Raw genomic sequence first — 20,431 nt, 5'->3', positions numbered from 1 at the left:
TCAAGTGATCCTCTTGGCTCAGATTCCCAAATAGCTGGGACTACAGGCACCTGTCACACCCGATGTGAGCTACTGTACCCAGCCCAAAGCAATTATTATTATTTTTATAGAGACAGTCTCACTTTATCGCCCTTGGTAGAGTGCTGTGGCATCACAGCTCACTGCAACCTCCAACTCCTGGGCTTAGGTGATTCTCTTGCCTCAGCTTCCCGAGTAGCTGGGACTACAGGCGTCTGCCACAATGCCCAGCTATTTTTTGTTGCAGTTTGGCCGGGGCCCGGTTTGAACCCACAACCCTCGTTATATGGCGCCGGTGCCCTACCCACTGAGTCACAGGTGCTGCCCCCAAAGCAATTATTTAAAATATAGGTAATGACAGTAAAATTGCCCTTTATTTTCAAATCCATTAATTTTATCTGTCAACTTGATTGTACATTTATAAATTATTTTATTACATCTAGAAATACTTTTTGTTCTGTCTTTATATTTGAGAAGGTGTATACATTAACAATTTTAAAGTGCTAATAAGGTTGTGTATTACCTACCTATTTTGTTTGAATCATGCTCTAGTTTAGTAATGACACCTTTATTTTCCTCAGAATTTCAAAGGCTTATGTTTTTGAGATTCTCCAATTATCTTTTTGAAGACATGTTCAGCAGAATTTTGTGCCATCGTGCTTTAAATGTAAGGACAGATAGATGATTTGAATCATTTCTTTTTTTTTTTTTTTTTTTTGAGACAGAGTCTCAAGCTGTTGCCCTGGGTAGAGTGCCATAGTGTCATAGTTCACAGTAACCTCCAACTCTTGGGCTCAAGTGATCCTCTTGCCTCAGTTTTTCTATTTTAGTAGAGACAGGGTCTTTCTTTTGTTCAGGCTGGTCTCGAACTTGGGAGCTTGAGCAATCCACCTGCCTCGGCTTCCCAGAGTACTAGGATTATAAGCATGAGCCACCATGCCTGGCCAATCATTTTTAATATTTGGTCCTATAAATATGGTAATCTTAAACATTGTGGTGAAACAATTTGAGATGCTTCCCTCCTTACTCTCACTCCCTGCCACCCATTTCTATCTTTCTTTTTTTTTGTTTGAGACAAAGTCTCACTCTGTCGCCCTGCATTGAGTGCAATGGCATTATCATAGTCCACTGTAATCTCACACTCCTGGGTTCAAGTGATCCTCCTCCTACCCTTCCCTCCCAGGTGTGGCTGGGACTATAGATGTGCTGTATGACACTCAGCTTATTTTTCTATTTTTAGTAGAGATGGGATCTGGCTCTTGCTCAGGCTGGTCTCCAATTCCTGAGATCAAGTGATCCTCCTGCCTCAGCCTCCCAGAGTGCTAGGCTTACAGGTGTGAGCCCCCAATTTCTTAAGATTTTTGAATCTAATATATGAGAAGAAAAGGATTTCTTATCATTTGTATTATAATTACAAATTATGTAACATAATTTCACTGTTTCTATAGCACACATGCTTAATCTAAGTTGAAAAATAACTCCTCCAAAGAAGAAAAAATTAGTGGCCTGAATGAAATAGTGCTTCAAACTTTTCAAGAGTTTCCACTTAGAGTGCTCTCAGAAAGACTTAGTGTGTGCCTGAGTTATATACTAGAAAACATTTTTCTTATGGGGTCTTTGAGGATTAAATGGGATTTTTTTTTTTTTTTTTTTTGAGGAAGAGTCTCAAGCTGTTGCCCTGGGTAGAGTGCTGTGGTGTCACAGCTCACAGCAACCTCAAACCCTTGGGCTTAAGCTATTCTCTTGCCTCACTCTCCCAAGTAGCTGGGACTACAGGCACCCCCCACAATGCCCAGCTATTTTTTTTGGTCACTGTTGTTTAGCAGGCCCGGGCCTGATTCCAACCTGTTAGCCCCGGTGTATGTGTCTGGTGCCCTAACCACTGAGCTATGGGCGCTCAGCCTAAATTGGCTTTCTTAATGATGGGAAAATGTACCTGAAAGGCAATGGATTTCAATGTGCTTTTAAACTTTCAGGCATTATGACATTCTTGAAGACCGTGTTCCCTCAGGACTTGTTGTTGACTACCGCAATCTATTGTCTCAGTGTGAGGAGAGTTACAGGAAATTTTTAAATCTGAGAAGCAGTTTATCAAATTGTAACTCTGACTCCGAGCAGGAGAATATCTCCATGGTGGAAGGGTTAAAACTGTATTCTGAGATGGAACAGCTGAAACAAAAGCTAAAGCTCATCGAGAATCCTTTGTTGAGGTACGTGTGTCCCTCTTATCTTAGCTAGCTAGTGTCTGTCCTTACCAGCTGCCTTACTGAACACTGGTAGCTCTGTTTGTTGTCTTTAAGGTACGTATTTGGTTATCAGAAGAATTCTAATATACAAGCAAAAGGCGTTCGTCCAGGTGGTCAGAAGGTCACCCATGTGGTCTCTTCTGCCATGAGGACCGGCCTGCTGAGGGCCCTGCTCAGCGACAGGCTCTGCCAGGAGCCTTATGAGGAAACAGAAATTCAGGTAAAGGAGACTTTCTCCCTCCAGGCGGCTCATTTGTTTTTATTCTTCCCAGGTTTTCATGATTTCTACAAAGTGTTTACTGAGAGATGGTTTTCTGTGAAATGGGAAATGGCAGGTAAGGACTACAGCTAAAGAGATGTTTAGCTGTAGTCCTTACCTAGCACACACATGCTGTGCAGTGTCAGAGGAGATACTTCAATATGCAGTTCTGGGTCTCTTTTCAAAGTGAGGCATGAAGGCACCTAGCCTAACATTCACATAGCTTTGAGGAGGTGTCTATTTGCAGTATGTTGTTGTTTTCTAGTTCCATAGGGATCCGTTGTCTGCTATAAATGCCTGCTATGAAGGTGACACTGTTATTGTTTGTCCTGGCCAGTACATGGTACATGGCACGTTCTCCATTGCTGACTCCATTGAGTTGGAAGGTGAGTATGGAAATATAAATAAGTAAATCATCTGTCTTGTTGAAGCTCCAAGAATGTGATTTCAGCCTGTGTGATTTAAAATGGGTTGCTTGGAAACATTAAGGTTATTGAAAGGTTAAAGGGAAGTGACCCAGGGTTTGAATGACTTGTCTTATGGTTTTGTATAGCAGTATCTATATTGGGAAGATGTTCTTAGGGACACTTCCCAAAAAACTATTGGGAAGAATAGTTTAGTTTTTCCAGATTATTAAGTAGTTTATGTGAAGGAAATCTGAATCCTAAAGTATTTAAAAGATATTTCCAGCAGAATTTTTAACAATTTTAGTGATACTTAGTTTTGTACTTTTAGAGTATGTTGTGGATAGCTTTGTGCACAGTTTTGTTGTTGTGGTTCTATTTCAAATTTCACCTGTTTTTTGTGAGAAATATCATTAAGGGCATTTAATTTGAGATTGGTACCTAAAAATTATCTAAATCTTATAAAAGCTTGATAAGTCACAAATGCTATGCTTTGTATCTTGATGTAAGTATACTTTTGAAAACATTAATGTTGAAGAATCTATGAAAATAACTTTTTAGGGTCAAGGACCTGTGGCTCAGTGAGTAGAGCGCCAGCCCCATATACCGAGGGTGGCGGGTTCAAACCTGGCCCCGGCCAAACTGCAATAAAAAATAGCTGGGCATTATGGCGGGCGCCTGTAGTCCCAGCTACTTGGGAGGATAAGGCAAGAGAATTGCGTAAGCCCAAGAGCTGGAGGTTGTTGTGAGCCGTGATGCCATGGCACTCTACCAAGGGTAATAAAGTGAGACTCTTTCTCTAAGAAAGAAAAAAGAAAATAACTTTTTAGCAGTTACAATCTTATTGTTCATTTAGAATGATTTCTAAATTTAGGTTACTTTACAATTGTTCATCTTGGTCTTGTGTATTTCCATAACATGTGAAATTTAAGTGTACCCATTCACCTATTTACTAGAACAATTTCAAGTTAGCAATAAAGCTTGTAAAGCAGAAAATGGTATATCATTTTGGGACTTGCGCAGCTGTTCGGAAATTGCTTAAGCTGCATGATTTATCTTGTCAAAACAACTTCTTTTTTTTTTTTTTGAGACAGAGTCTATGTCACCCTTGGTAGAGTGCTGTGGCGTCAGAGCACTCAAACTCTTGGGCTTAAGTGATTCTCTTGCCTCAGCCTCCCATGTAGCTGGGACTATAGGTGCCTGCCACAACGCCCAGCTATTTTTTTTTTTTTTTTCCTTTTTTCAAGAAAGAGTCTCAAGCTGTCGCTCCGGGTAGAGTGCTGTGGTGTCACAGCTCACAGCAACCTCTTGGGCGTAAGCAATTCTCGTGCCTCAGCCTCCTAAGTAGCTGGGACTATAGGTGCCTGCTACAACTCTTGGCTATTTTTTTTTTTTTTTTGGTTTTTGCAGTTTTCATTGTTTTAGTTGGCCCTGGCCAGGTTTGAACCCACCAGCCAGCACCGTAACCATTGAACTACGGGCGCTGCCCTTGTCAAAACTTCTTAATGCAAGCAAGGATTGGCAGTTTAATTTCCTGCTGTTCACTAGTACCTCATCTCACCCCCTTTTTTGTTTTATGTGTGTAATTTTGTTCTTTTTCCTCTCCATTATCTGATTTCTGTTATTTATCTGTATAAATAACACATGTGCAGGATAAATCACTGCAATGAAAACACTTTATTTTTTGGCATAGTGAAAATAACATTGATATTATAGATTGTCTGGTGGATAAGAATTCTTCCTAGATTGGTGAGGAGGTTATAATGTAATTGCCAGCATGTCATAAATAGCCACATAAAATTCTGATAGCAAATTAAGGTCAATTTTACACTTCACAGAAGGAGATTCTGAGAATTGGGGAATTAGATGGTATCTCCTGTATGAATACGAGGAGTACTTGTTCATGGGTGAGATCGAAGCGTATCCAATAGTGATCTATAGCTAACAGTTCCAGTGAGAGATGTATTGAGTACCTACTATGTACAGAGTGTCAACAGTATATTACAGTAGGTCTTGTCTTGTTTAGAAAATCCATTCACTCCCTCATAGGTGATGGTTTTGGTTTTAAATTGATAAGAATACATAATTTGTATAAAATCTGTTTTTCTTCCATATTTTTAATTTTCTGATAAATAAACAATGGTTATTGTGGAAGATATGCAAAGTGCAGGCAGACATACACAAAACCAAAATGAACTTACTGTGACGCAGTCACCCCGAGTCCTCATGGGCTGTGTCCCAGTGTGTGTGGTCCTCGTGCCTTCTCTGGGACCCCAGAGTCTTAGCCACTCTCTTAGAGTATAAATGAATTCTGAGGCTTTGCCTGTTTAATGCTGTTATTACTAACACTCTCATTTACTCAAAGACTCATTTCTCCAGACAATGAGAGTTATTTCCTACTTGTGGCTTTGTCTATGTAGTTCTGTCTTACCATGAAAGTCAAGAACTTCTTTGATTTTCCGATAGTCCAAGTATTGTAAGCCCATCCAGATGCTCAGTCTGCGTTAACAGTTTAGTTAACATTTATACAGATCTGGCTGGGGGCTTGCCACCACCCCTGGGAGGCTGAGGTGGGTGGATTGCTTGAGCTCACAAGTTTGAGACCAGCCTGAGCAAAATCAAGACCCCATCTCTACTAAAAATAGAAAAAAAGAAAAACTGAGGCAAGAGGATCACTTGAGCCCAAGAATTGGAGGTTGAGCTAGGATGTCACTGCAATCTACCCAGGATGACAGCTTGAGACTCTGTCTCAAAAAACAACAAAAAAAGATTTTATTTTATTTTTTTTTTAGAGACAGATGGAGTCTCACTTTGTCGCCCTTGGTAGAGTGCTATAGCGACATAGCTCACAGCAGCCTCCAGCTTTTGTGCTTAGGTGATTCTCTTGCCTCAGCCTCCCGAGGCGCCCGCCACAATGCCCAGCTACTTTTTTGTTGCAGTTTAGCTGGGGCCAGGTTCAAACCCATCACCCTTGGTATATGGGGCGGGTGCCCTACTCACTGAGCCACTGGTGCTGCCCAACAAAAAAAGATTTATAAAGATCTGATTTTCTTTTTTTTATTGTTGGGGATTCATTGAGGGTACAATAAGCCAGGTTACACTGATTGCAATTGTTAGGTAAAGTCCCTCTTGCAATCATGTCTTGCCCCCAGAAGGTGTGGCACACACCAAGGCCCCACCCATCTCCCTCCGTCCCTCTTTCTGCTTTTCCTCCCCTCTCCATGACCTTAATTGTCATTAATTGTCCTCATATCAAAATTGAGTACATAGGATTATGCTTCTCCATTCTTGTGATGCTTTACTAACAATAATGTCTTCCACTTCCATCCAGGTTAATATGAAGGATGTAAAGTCTCCGTTTTTTTTAATAGCTGAATAGTGTTCCATGGTATACATATACCACAGCTTGTTAATCCATTCCTGGGTTGGTGGGCATTTAGGCTGTTTCCATATTTTAGCGATTGTAAATTGAGCTGCAATAAACAGTCTAGTACAAGTGTCCTTATAATAAAAGGATTTTTTTCCTTCTGGGTAGATGCCCAGTAATGGGATTGCAGGATCAAATGGGAGGTCTAGCTTGAGTGCTTTGAAGTTTCTCCATACTTCCTTCCAGAAAGATTGTACTACTTTGCAGTCCCACCAGCAGTGTAAAAGTGTTCCCTTCTCTCCACATCCACACCAGCATCTGCAGTTTTGAGATTTTGTGATGTGGGCCATTCTCACTGGGGTTAGATGGTATCGCAGGGTGGTTTTGATTTGCATTTCTCTAATATATAGGGATGACGAACATTTTTTCATATGTAAGCCATTCGTCTGTGTTCTTTAGAGAAGGTCCTATTCATGTCTCTTGCCCATTGATATATGGGATTGTTGGCTTTTTTCATGTGGATTAATTTGAGTTCTGTATAGATCCTAGTTATCAAGCTTTGAAAATATGCAAATGTTCTTTCCCATTGTGTAGGTTGTCTCTTTGCTTTGCTTGTTGTCTCCTTGGCTGTACAGAAGCTTTTCAGTTTAATGAAGTCCCATTTGTTTATTTTTGTTGTTGTTGCAATTGCCATGGCAGTCTTCTTCATGAAGTCTTTCCCCAGGCCAGTATCTTCCAATGTTTTTCCTATGCTTTCTTTGAGGATTTTTATTGTTTCATGCCTTAAATTTAAGTCCTTTATCCATCTTGAATCAATTTTGTGAGTTGGGAAAGGTGTGGGTCCAGGTTCAGTCTTTTACATGTGGCTATCCGGTTCTCCCAACACCATTTATTGAATAGAGAGTCTTTCCCCCAAGTTATGTTCTTGTTTGGTTTATCGAAGATTAGGTGGTTGTAAGATGTTAGTTTCATTTCTTGGTTTTCTATTCGATTCCAAGTGTCTATGGAACTAGACAAGTGGCACTATTTTTGTGCCAGTACCATGCTGTCTTGAGCACTATGGCTTTGTAGTACAGACTAAAATCTGTATGCTGATGCCCCCAGCTTTATTTTCATTATTACTAAGAACTGCCTTAGCTATATGGGGTTTTTTCTGGTTCCATACAAAACGCAGAATCATTTTTTCCAAATCTTGAAAGTACAATGTTGGTATTTTGATAGGAATGGCATTGAATAGGTAGATTACTTTGGGAAGTATAGATATTTTAACAATGTTGATTCTGCCCATGCATGAGCATGGTGTGTTCTTCCATTTGTTAAAATCCTCTACTATTTCCTTTCTGAGGATTTCATAATTTTCTTTATAGAGATCCTTCACCTCCTTCATTAGGTATATTCCTAGGTATTTCATTTTCTTTGAAACTATGGTGAAGGGAGTTGTGTCCTTAATTAGCTTCTCATCTTGACTGTTACTGGCATATACAAAGGCTACTGACTTGTGGACGTTGATTTTATATCCTGAAACATTACTGTATTTTTTGATGACTTGTAGGAGTCTTGTGGTTGAGTCTTTGGGATTCTCTAAGTATAAGATCATGTCATCAGCAAAGAGGGAGAGTTTGACCTCCTCTGCTCCCATTTGGATTCCCTTTATTTCCTTGTCTTGCCTAATTGTATTGGCTAGAACTTCCAGCATTATGTTGAATAGTGAAGGTGACAGAGGACAACCTTGTCTGGTTTCAGTTTTAAGAGGAAAAGCTTTCAGTTTTACTCCAGTAAAATATTAGCTGTGGGTTTGTCATAGATAGCTTCAGTCTGTTTTAGATATGTGCCACCTATGCCTATACTCTTCAGTGTTCTAATTAGAAAAGGATGCTGGATTTTATCAAATGCTTTTTCTGCATCTATTGAGAGGCTCATATGATCTTTATTTTTGCCTGTGTTAATATGGTGAATAACATTTATGGACTTGCATATGTTAAACCAGCCTTGCATCCTTGGGATGAAGCCTACTTGATCATAATGTATGACTTTTTTGATGATAAGCTGTAATCTATTGGTTAGGATTTTGTTGAGAATTTTTGCATCTATATTCATGAGTGAGATTGGTCTGAAATTCTCCTTTTTGTTTGGGTCTTTTCCTGGTTTTGGTATCAGGGTGATGTTTGCTTCATAGAATGTGTTGGGGGAAGATTCCTTCTTCCTCAATTTTTTGGAATAATTTCTGCAGTACAGGAATAAGCTCTTCCTTGAAGGTTTGATAGAATTCTGGAGTGAAGCCATCTGGACTAGGGCATTTTTTGGTTGGAAGATTTTTTATTGTTTCTTTAATATCAGTGCTTGAAATTGGTCTGTTCAGGAGCTCTATTTCTTCCTGGCTAAGTCTAGGGAGAGGGTGTGATTCCAAATATTGATCTGTTTCCTTCATATTGTCAAATTTCTGAGCATAGAGTTTTTGGTAGTATTCAGAGATGATCTCTTGTATCTCTGTGGGATCAGTTGTTATTTCCCCTTTATCATTTCTGGTTGAGGTTACTAGAGATTTTACTTTTCTATTCCTCGTTAGTCTGGCCAATGGTTTATCTATTTTATTTATTTTTTCAAAAAACCAACTCCTTGTTTCATTAATTTTCTGAATGATTCTTTTGTTTTCAATTTCATTGATCTCTGATTTGATTTTGGAGATTTCTTCTGCTGACATTAGGCTTAGATTGTTTTTCTTTTTCCAACTCCATAAGATGGCTTGTGAGTTTGTTGATGTGCTCTCTTTCTGTTTTTCGAATGTAGGCATCTAAAGCGATAAATTTTCCTCTCAAAATGCTTTTGCAGTATCTCACAGGTTTTGGTAGCTTGTATCTTCATTGTTGTTATGCTCAAGGAAGTTAATAATTTCCTGTTTTATTTCTTCCTGCACCCATCTGTTATTCAACAGAAGATTGTTTAATTTCCATGTCTTTGTGTGGGTTCAAACGTTTTTGATAGAGTTGAGTTCCACCCTTAGTGCCTTATGGTCTGAGAAGATACAAGGTAAAATTTCAATTCTTTTGATTCTGTTGATATTTGCTTTTTGTCCCAGGATATGTTCAATTTTGGAGAATGTTCCATGGGGTGATGAGAAGAATGTGTATTCTTTATCTTTGGGATGGAGTGTTCTATATGCGTCTATCAAGCATAGTTGTTCTAGGGTCTCATTTAAATCTCTTATATCTTTGTTTAATTTCTGTTTAGAGGATCTGTCCAGCTCTGTAAGAGGAGTGTTAAAGTCCCCTGTTATTATGGTATTATCGGATATCATATTGCTCAGACTGAGTAAGGTCTGTTTCAAGAATCTGGGAGGATTTAAATTGGGTGCATAAATATTTAGAATTGAAACGTCTTCTTGTTGTATTTTTCCCTTGACCAATATAAAGTGATCATCTTTGTCTTTTTTGACTTTAGCTGCTTTAAATCCACATGTATCTGAAAATAAGATCGCAACTCCTCTTTTCTTCTGAATTCCATTTGCCTGAAGAATTGTCTTCCAACGCTTGACTAGGAGCTTTAATTTGTCTTTTGAAGCTAGGTGTGTTTCTTGCAGACAGCAAATGAATGGCTTGTATTTTTTAATCCAGTCAGCCAATCTATGTCTCTTCAGTGGGGAATTCAAGCCATTAACATTTATTGAGATAATCGATAAGTGTGGTGGTGTTCTATTCATCTTATTTTAAAATGAGAGTCCATTGGTTAGTTTTATCTTTTGCATCAGTGTGGAGGTTAGGTTCTGTCCTTTAATTTCTTAGTTTTTACTTTGCTGCTGATCCATTGTGGTGGTCAGTGTGTATAACAGGTTGAAGTATTTCCTGTAGAGCTGGTCTTGTTGTGGGCGAATTTTCTCAATGTTTGTATATTCATAAATGATTTGATTTCTCCATCAATTTTAAAGCTTATCTTAGCAGGGTACAAAATTCTCGGCTGCAAATTGTTCTGTTTAAGTAGATTAAAGGTAGATGACCATTGTCTTCTTGCTTGGAAGGTTTCATTAGAGAAGTCTGCGGTCACTCTGATGGATTTGCCCCTGTAGGTCAACTGGTGCTTACTCCTGGCAGTGTGAAGAATCTTTCATTTTGTCTGGGCTTTGGACAGGTTGATCACAATGTGTCTTCGAGACGCTCGGTTAGAGTTGAGGCGAACTGGAGTCCGATATCCCTCTGAAAGCAGTGTGTCAGAATCTTTGGTGATATTTGGGAAATTTACTTTTATAATATTCTCTAGTATGGCTTCCATTCCACTGGGGCATTCTTCTTCTCCTTCTGGGATTCCTATAACTCATATGTTGGAATGCTTCATAGAGTCCCATAATTCTGACAGTGCACGTTCTGCTTTCTCTCTCTTCTTTTCTGCCTCTTTTACTATCTGAGTTATCTCAAGAACTTTGTCTTCTACCTCTGAAATTCTTTCTTCTGCATGGTCTAACCTGTTGCTGATACTTTCCATTGCATCTTTAAGTCCCCTAATTGAGCTGCTTCAGTTTTTTCAGCTCTGCTATATCCTTTCTGTATTCTTCATATCGTTCATCTCTTATTTGATTCTGTTTTTGGATTTCCTTTTGGTTATTTTCCACTTTATTAGCAGTTCCCTTCATTGTGTCCATAAGTTCCTACATTATTGTTATCATGTGTATTCTAAAATCCCTTTCTGTCATTCCTAACATTTCTTTATAGGTGGAATCCTCTGCAGTAGCTACCTCATGGTCCCTTGGAGGGGTTGTTCTGGACTGGTTCTTCATGTTGCCTGGAGTTTTCTGCTGATTCTTCATCATGAGTGATTTCTTGTATCTGTTTCCTTGCCCTAATTTTCCTTTCATTTCCTCTTGTTCTTTATTTCCTGTGCCTGTGGACTAAGGTTTCGATGAGTCCTTTTGGTATAGGACTAGAGGATGAGAAGGTTGAAAAGCAAGAAGGGATGAAAGAAAGAAGGAAAGAATGAAAAGAAAATAGATAAAGGAGAGGAGATGAGTAAAAGGAATATTGACAAAAAGAAGAGAGGCACAGAAAGAGGGAGACAGCAATATAGGTGTATAGTAGGGTACTTTGACACAACCTTAAAAAACCCCAGCCTCTGGGGGTTTCTGGTTGGGTGGTTCCCTTGAGGTCAGCAACCCTTTGCTAACCTGATCAGACACAGTACCCCACCTCCACCAAGTAGAGAGGAAAGACAAAAATGCTATAAATCAAACCAAAACAAGCAAACAGAAACTTTATGGAATAAAATTAGGTGAAAAACCAAATAATAGGGGTAGAAACACTAGCAAAAATGAAGTTCTAGTTATTGAAAAAGGCATCAATGGGAAATTGTATTTATTCTAGAAAACAGGTGAAAGAAAAGAAAAAATCTGTGCGGAAAATGTTGAAATTAAAAAACAAAACAACAACAACATCAAAATTAACAAAAAACAAACAGAGAAACAAAAAAAAAACGACCAAAACCAAAGCAGTATATATATCTTGTTGAATATTGTCTGGGTAACAGGTGGTCTTCTAGGGTATGAGATGTTAATTAGAATGCTTATACGACTGGAGGCCTCTTCTGATTTCTCAAACCCCACACGGTAGATACCCTAAGTCTCTCTTCAGCCCTCTTAAAAGGCACTTTAAGCTTCTAAACTTGGTAAGCAGAAGCTTTCCCAGGAACATGCTTGTCGCTGGAATCACTAGTGAAGTGGCTATCCACTTACCCAGTGTGCCAAAACCGGTCTCACTCTGCCCCTGAGGGTTAGGGCTGTAAGGCAGCTCAGACCCCGCCTTTAGGCTCCTCAGTTACTAGGTTACTAGTTCCCACCCGATCCTTGCTCTGCAAACCCTAGGGCGGACCTTGTTGGGGCAGTTCTCTCACAATGGCTCCCTGTGGCCCACAGCCAAACAGTATTAGCTTTGTCTGTCTGGCTCAGCGGCTCAGTCTGGGGTCCCAGAGAATGCCCAAAGTTCTCCGCACTCCCACTCAAGCTCTCCCCAAGGCAGTTCAACTGAGTGCCAACTCCAAAAACACCAAAACAGTTCACAGGTAAGGCCTTTCTGGTTTGCAGTATCGCTGCTACTGCACTTACAGCTGTCAGCGGGATTAGACCGATTGAACACACATGATTAGTTGTCAGTTTTCCACTTTTTTTGTCCTCCTCTTGGGGTCCAGAAGTCTCTCACTGACTCCCTGTATGCTCAGAGGGATGATTATAGGCAGATTCCAGCAGCCAGAGATGTCTGGAGTGTTATCTCCCCAGACTCATGGTTCCCAGATGCAAGGAAGCTGTTACTTGGCCGCCATCTTGCTCTGTGTCTCCCTGATTTTTTTTTTTTTTTTTTTTTAGACCAGGGTCTCACTCTGTTGCCTGGGTTAGAGTACAGTGGTGTTCTTATAACTCACTGCAATCTCAAAGTCCTGGATCTAAGCCTGCCTTAACCTCCCAGTAGCTGGGACTACAGGTGCATATCACAATGACAGGCTAATGTTTCTTTTTTTTGGTAGTGACAAGATCTAACAAATTTCTGGCCTCAAGTGATCCTTCCCCCTGCACCTCTTAGAGTGCTAGGATTCTAAGTGTGAACTACTAAGCCAGCCAAGATCTGATGTTTTTTATTGCTTAACAGGGTAGTCCATTTTTTCTAGTAGTTACAACTGTTTTAAGTCACTTTATTTAAGAGACTATTAAAATTAAATTAGATAATCTTGAGAAATGCTTAGGTTCATTCTAATATAATTTATATTAGAATCAGAATCTCTTAATTTATTTTTATTAAATTAATATGAGTGTACAATTTTTCTTTTTCTTTTTTTTTATTGTTAAATCATAGCTGTGTACATTAGTGCAATCGCCTGTACCCATTGTAAGATGCACCATAGATGTGGCCCCACCCATTACCCTCCCTCCACCAAAACCTTCCCCCTCCCTTCCCCTTCCTTGGCCTTTCCCCATAGTCTTGTGCTATAGTTGGGTTATAGTCTTCATGTGAAAGCTATAATTTAGCTTCATAGTAGGGCTGAGTACATTGGATACTTTTTCTTCCATTCCTGAGATACTTTGCTAAGAAGAATATGTTCCAGCTCCATCCATGTAAACATGAAAGAGGTAAAGTCTCCATCTTTCTTTAAGGCTGCATAGTATTCCATGGTATACAAGTACCACAATTTGCTAGTCGATTCGTGGGTCGATGGGCACTTGGGCTTCCTCCATGACTTAGCCATTATGAATTGGGCTGCAATAAACATTCTGGTACAGATGTCTTTGTTATATTGTGATTTTTGGTCTTTTGGGTATAAACCTAATAAAGGAATTATAGGATCGAATGGCAGGTCTATTTTTAGGTCTCTAAGTATTCTCCAAACATCCTTCCAGAAGGAACGTATTAGTGGGCATTCCCACCAGCAGTGTAGAAGTGTGCCCTTTCCTCCACATCCACGCCAACATTTCTGGTTTTGGGATTTTGTTATGTGGGCTACTCTTACAGGGGTTAGGTGATATCTCAGAGTAGTTTTGATTTGCATTTCTCTGATGATTAAGGATGAGGAGCTCTTTTTCATGTGTTTGTAGATCGTGCGTCTGTCTTCTTTAGAGAGGTTTCTCTTCAAGTCCCTTGCCCACCCTGAGATGGGGTCACGTGTTCTTTTCTTGTTCATACGTTAGAGTTCTCTGTGGATTCTGGTTTATACCTTTATCAGAGGTATAAACTGCAAATATTTTCTCGCATTCTGAGGGCTGTCTGCTTGCTTTACTCACTATGTTCTTGGCTGTACAGAAGCTTTTTAGTTTGATCAGGTCCCAGTAGTGTATTTTTGATGCTGCTTCAATTGCCTGGGAAGTCCTCCTCATGAAATATTCACCCAGGCCGATTCCTTCAAGAGTTTTCCCTGCACTTTCTTCAAGTATTTTTATAGTTTCATGTCTTAAGTTTAAATCTTTTATCCAGTGAGAGTCTATCTTAGTTAATGGTGAAAGGTGTGGGTCCAGTTTCAATCTTCTACAGGTTGCCAGCCAGTTTACCCAGCACCATTTGTTAAATAGGGAATCTTTTCCTCACTGAATGTTTTTAATTGGCTTGTCAAAGATCAAATAACGGTAAGTAGCCGGATCCATCTCTTGGTTCTCTATTCTGTTCCAAACATCTACTTCTCTGCTTTTGTGCCAGTACCATGCTGTTTTGATCACTATGTATTTATAGTACAGTCTCCGGTGTGGTAGTATGATTCCTCCTGCTTTGTTTTTATTGCTCAGTAATGTTTTGGCTATTCGAGGTTTTTTCTGATTCCATATAAAATGAAGTATTATTTTTTCAAGATCTTTAAAGTATGACAATGGAGCTTTAATAGGAATTGCATTAAAATTATATATTGCTTTGAGCAGTATGGACATTTAATCAATGTTGATTCTTCCCAGCCATGAGCATGGTATGTTTTTCCATCTGTTAACATCTTCGGGTATTTCTGTTCTTAGAGTTTCATAGTTCTCTTTGTAGAGATCTTTCACGTACTTTGTTAGGTATATTCCCAAATATTTCATCTTCTTTGGCACTACTGTGAAAGGAATAGAGTCCTTGACTGTTTGTTCGGCTTGGTTATTGTTGGTATATATAAAGGCTACAGATTTATGGGTGTTGATTTTGTAGCCTGAGACATTTGTATATTCCTTGATCACTTCTAAAAGTTTTGTAGTAGAATCCCTAGTGTTTTTCACGATCATATCATCTGCGAAGAGTGAAAGTTTGATCTCTTCTGACCCTATCTGGATACTCTTGATCGCCTTTTCTTCCCTAATTGCAATGGCTAAAACTTCCATTACAATGTTAAAGAGCAGTGGAGACAATGGACAACCTTATCTGGTGCCTGATCTAAGTGGAAATGATTTCAGTTTAACTCCAATCAATATGATATTGGCTGTGGGTTTGCTGTAGATGGCCTCTATTAGTTTAAGAAATGTCCCTTCTATACCAATTTTCTTAAGTGCTCTGATCATGAAGGGATGCTGGATATTATCAAAAGCTTTTTCTGCATCAATTGAAAGAATCATATGGTCTTTATTTTTAAGTTTATTTATGTGTTGAATTACATTTATAGATTTACATATATTGAACCAGCCTTGAGACCCTGGGATAAATCCGATTCATCATGGTGTATAATTTTTTTGATGTGTTGTTGGATTCTGTTTGTTAGGATCTTATTTAGTATTTTAGCATCAATATTCATTAGTGATATTGGTCTATAATTTTCTTTTCTTGTTGGGTCTTTCCCTCCTTTGGGGATCAAGGTGATATTTGCTTCGTAGAATGTGCTGGGTAATATTCCTTTTTTTTCTATATTTTGGAAGAGGTTTAGTAGTATAGGTACTAGTTCTTCTTCAAATGTTTGGTCGAATTCTGACGTAAAGCCATCTGGTCCTGGGCTTTTCTTTTTAGGGAGATTTTGTATAGCTGATGCTATTTCAGAACTTGATATAGGCCTGTTCAACATTTGCACTTCGTTCTGGCTAAGTCTTGGTAGGTGGCGTGCTTCCAGGTATTGGTCGATTTCTTTCAGATTTTCATATTTGTGAGAGTAGAGATTTTTGTGGTATCCGTTAAGGATTTTTTGAATTTCTGAGGGGTCTGTTGTTATTTCATCATTACCATTTCTGGTTGATTAAATTAGAGATTTTACTCCTTTTTTCCTGGTTAGGTTTGCCAAAGGTTTATCTATTTTATTGATCTTTTCAAAAAACCAGCTTTTGGATTTATTGATCTGTTGTATAATTCTTTTGGTTTCAATTTCTTTTAATTCTGCTCTGATTTTGGTTATTTCTTTTCTTCTGCTGTGTTTGGGGTTGAAGTGTTCTTTCTCTAGTTGCTTGAGATGTTCCATTAAGTTATTGTCTTCCTCTCTTTCCGTTTTCTTGAGGAAGGCTTGCAGTGCTATAAATTTCTCTCTTAGGTCTGCCTTTGCAGTATCCCAGACGTTCTGCTAATTTGTGTCTTGATTGTTGTTTTGTTCCAAAAATATGGTGATTTCCTTCTGAATCTCATCTATAACCCATGTATTCTTCAACATAAGGTTGTTTAGGTTCCATGTTCTTGTATGGGTATGCAGGTTCCTGTTGTTATTTAGTTTAACTTTTATTTCATGATGGTCTGAGAAGATGCAAGGAATAATTTCTATTTTTTTTAAATTGCTGAGGTTAGATTTGTGGGCTAGGATGTGGTCGATTTTGGAGTATCTTCCACGGGCTGATGAGAAGAATGTGTATTCAGTTTTTTTGGGATGAAATGTTCTGTAGATGTCTGTTAAGTCCAGATGTTGAATGGTTGAATTTAAATCTAAAATTTGTTTGCTTAGCTTCTTTTTGGAGGATCTATCCAGGACTGCTAAAGGGGTGTTAAAATCTCCAACTACTGTGGAAGTGGAGGAAATCGAGTTGCTCATGTCTGTTAGAATTTCTCTAATAAATTGAGGTGCGTTGTGGTTGGGTGCATAAATATTAATGATAGAGATCTCATCATATTGAGTATTACCTTTAACAAATATGAAGTGTCCATCCTTATCCTTAATTATTTTGGTTGGTTTAAAGGCTATTGCGTCTGCGAACAGGATTGCAACACCTGCTTTTTTCTGCTTTCCATTTGCCTGGAATGTAGATGACCATCCCTTCACCTTGTGTCTATATCTGTATTTTAATGTAAGATGCGATTCTTGGATGCAGCAGATATCTTACTTGAGGTTTAGTATCCAGAGTGCCAACCTATGCCTCTTTAGAGGACAATTTAAACCATTCACATTAATTGAGAGTATTGATAAGCCTTTGGAGAGACCGGTGGACATTTTTAATCCTTGTGCAACTGTGGAAGTTGGAATTTCATCAAAAATTTTTTTGGGTGGGTTTACTTTTGTGGTGGAGAATTACGCTGGTCTTTATGGAGGATAGGTCTAAGAATGTGCTGGAGAGCTGGTTTAGTTGTGGCAAATTTCTTTAACATGTGAATGTCGTTGAAGTATTTAATTTCCCCGTCATAAATGAAGCTCAGTTTAGCTGGGTACAGGATCCTGGGTTGAAAGTTATTTTGTTTTAGGAGATTAAAAGTTGATGACCCTTCTCTTCTAGCTTGAAAGGTTTCAGCAGAGAGATCTGCAGTTATTCTGATATTCTTCCCCTTGTGGGTAATGGTTTTCTTTAGTCTGGCAGCTTTCAGAATTTTCTCCTTCATATTAACTTTAGTGAAATTGATTATGATGTGTCTAGGGGATGTCTTATTTGGGTTGAGTTGTACTGGAGTTCTGAAACTGTCTGCTATCCGAATTTTGGAATCTCTTGGCATGTCTGGAAAGTTCTCCTTCATAATCTCATGGAGAAGAGACTCTGTGCCTTGTGAAGCCACTTCGTCACTTTCGGGGATCCCTATAAGACGAATATTGGTTTTCTTCAAATTATCCGAGAGCTCTCTGAGAGAGTGGTCTGTTTTTGCTCTCCATTTCTCTTCTTCTTTGGGGGTTTGCAAGCGTTCGAAAGGTTTGTCTTCAATGTCAGAAATCCTTTCTTCTGCTTACTCCATTCTGTTACTGAGGGATTCTACTGTGTTTCTCAGATCTTTGAGGGATGTAACTTCTTTTCTCAACGTGTCAAATTCTTTGGTCATTTGGTCTTTGAATCCGTTGAGTTCTTGAGATAACTTTTAGAATTCTAATTTGATCTTATTTGCTATCCACATCCTGAATTCAATTTCTGACATCTCAGCTATTTGTTTGTGCATGGGGTCTTGTGCTGTTTCTGCCCCATTGATCCTTGGGGGAGTTGATCTACTCTGATTATTCATATTGCCAGAGTTTTTCTGTTGATTTCGCCTGATGATTGTTTTTCACTGTTCCCTCCGGCTGTCCTCAGAGTTGGGGAGGTGTCTCTCCAAGATTAGACCCCAGAGGGATCACTCTATTGTTGCTGGATCTTTGTAGGGAGTGACCCTGTGTAGTTCCTCTGGGGCTGCTCTAGCTAGGGAGTTCTGGTTGTGGAAGCAGCTCCAGTTTGTGACACACCCAGATCCAGCAACAGGGCTGGGGGTGGTGCTCACGGTTGTGGGAGTGCCAGGCGCCCAGTGACTTTGGCACAGATTGCCCAAGGCTCCAGCAGTCTCTGGCCAGGATTAGAGCTCTGCGCAGAGGCAGGGAGGGCTCCAAAGGGCACGCAGCTACCAGAGTCTCTGGCCAGATGAACGGGCTAGTGTGGTAGCTGGGAGGACACAGGAGGGAGGACGCAGGGTTGTATGGCTCCCGCAGTTCCTGGTCAGGGAGTATGGAGGCCCGGTGGGTGCGCGTCACCTGTCGGGGGTCGCTGCACAGCTCTTATGGAGGTCTGGGCGGCGCCAAGCCCGGGAGTTTGAGCTTGCTATGAGCTGTGGCGTCACGGCACTCTACCCAGGCCAACAGCCCAAGGCTCCAGTGTGCCAAAACTGTCTCACTCTGCCCCTAAGGATTAAGGCTGTAAGGCAGCTCAGCCACTGCCTTTAGGCTGCTCTGTCAGTAGGTTACTTTGACCCGCCCAATCCTTTTTCTGAGACCCTGAAGGCGGAGCTTGCTGGGGCAGTTCTTTTGCAATGGCTTCCTGCACCCAGCTCAGTGGCTCAGTCTGTGGCCCCAGACAATGCCCAAATTCTCCACACTCCTGCTCAACCTCTCCCCAAGGCAGTTCAACTGAGTGCCAAGTCCAAGAACACCAAAACAGTTCACACGTAAGGCCTTTCCGGTTTGCCGTCTCACTGCTGCTTGTACTTACGGTTGCTGGCGTGATTAGGTCGATGGAACACACGCAACCACTTGCCAGTTTTCCACTGTTTTTGTCCTCCTCTTGGGGTCCAGAAGTCCCTTGCTGGCTCCCTGTATCCTCAAAGGGATGATTATAGGCAGATCCCACTGGCCAGGGATGCCTGGAGTCTTGTCTCCCCAGACTTGCTGTTCCCAGTTACAGGGAAGCTGTTACTCGGCCACTATCTTTAATCTCTCTCCAGGGTACAATTTTTAGGTTCCATTTTTCTCACTTCCAGGGTAAAGTTCCATTTTTAGAAGAGCCCCTCACCTGGGGGGGGCGTGTTACACACCCTCACAATGTGCATACTGGGTGAGATCCTGCCTACTGTCCTCCCTCCTTCTGCCAAACATCCTCCCCACTCCCAACTTCCTATATTAGTGTTTTATTGTTCTTATGAGCATGTAATTGTTTATATATTGATTTTATGTTTGTATGGAGTACATTGGATATTAATTTTTTCATTCCCATGGTACTTTACTAAGAAGAATTCATTTCAGCTTCATCCAGGTAAATATGAAAAGATGTAAAGTCTCCATCTAATTTAATGGCTGAATAGTATTCCATGGTATACATATACCACAGTTTGTTGATCCATTCTTGGGTTGATGGGCACTTAGGTTGCTTCTACGACTTGGCAATTATGAACTGAGCCCCAAAAAACATTCTAGTGCAAATGTCTTTGTAGTAAAATGATTTACCTAGTCATAGGATTGCAGGGTCAAGGTGTACGTTTAGATCTTTGAGGATTCTCCATACTTCTCTCCAAAAAGGCTGTATTAGTTTGCACTCCCACCAGCAGTGTAGAAGTTTTCTCTTCTCTGCACATCCATGCCAGCATCTGGTGTTTTGGGACTTTGTGATGGGGGCTAATCTTGCTGGGATTAGGTGATATCTTAGAGTGATTTTAATTTGCATTTCTCTGATAATTAAGGAAGATGAACATTTTTTCATGTGTTTGTTGGCCATTTGTCTGTCATCCTAGGAGATGTTTCTGTTCAAATCTCTTTCCCACTTAGAGGGTTGTTTGCACTTTTCTTATTGTTTAATTTGAATTCTCTATAGATTCCAGTTACCAGACTTTGTCAGGTTCATGACATGCAAAAATCTTCTCCCATTCTGAAGCTGTCTTTTTGCTCTGTTTGTGGTATCCTTAGCTGTGCAAAAAACTTTTTAGCTTGATCAAATCCCAGTTATTTTTGGTGTTGCTGCAATTGCTATGGGGGGGTCTTCATCACAAAGTTTTTTCCCAGGCCAGTATCTTCAAGTGTTTTCCCCACACTCTCTTCTAGACTTGTTATTGTTTTGTGTCTTAGATTTAAATCTTTTATCTGAGAATCAATTTTTGTC

General features: G+C 39.9%; 1 protein-coding gene across 1 annotated transcript in view; it reads left to right on the top strand.

Moving 5' to 3' along the window:
* SHCBP1 (SHC binding and spindle associated 1) overlaps positions 1 to 20,431 on the top strand; it is a 92,676-nt gene that overhangs the window by 48,893 nt on the left and 23,352 nt on the right. Inside the window, exons 7-9 of the mRNA XM_053582073.1 lie at positions 1,995 to 2,228; positions 2,319 to 2,484; positions 2,789 to 2,909. Of these exons, the coding sequence (XP_053438048.1) occupies positions 1,995 to 2,228; positions 2,319 to 2,484; positions 2,789 to 2,909 (521 nt within the window). The remainder of the gene's footprint in view (positions 1 to 1,994; positions 2,229 to 2,318; positions 2,485 to 2,788; positions 2,910 to 20,431) is intronic.

The sequence above is a fragment of the Nycticebus coucang genome, chromosome 2, assembly GCF_027406575.1.
Source record: "Nycticebus coucang isolate mNycCou1 chromosome 2, mNycCou1.pri, whole genome shotgun sequence".
NCBI lineage: Eukaryota > Metazoa > Chordata > Mammalia > Primates > Lorisidae > Nycticebus > Nycticebus coucang.
Note: the sequence above shows the minus strand (reverse complement) of the source record. Positions and strands in the feature narration are given on the sequence as shown.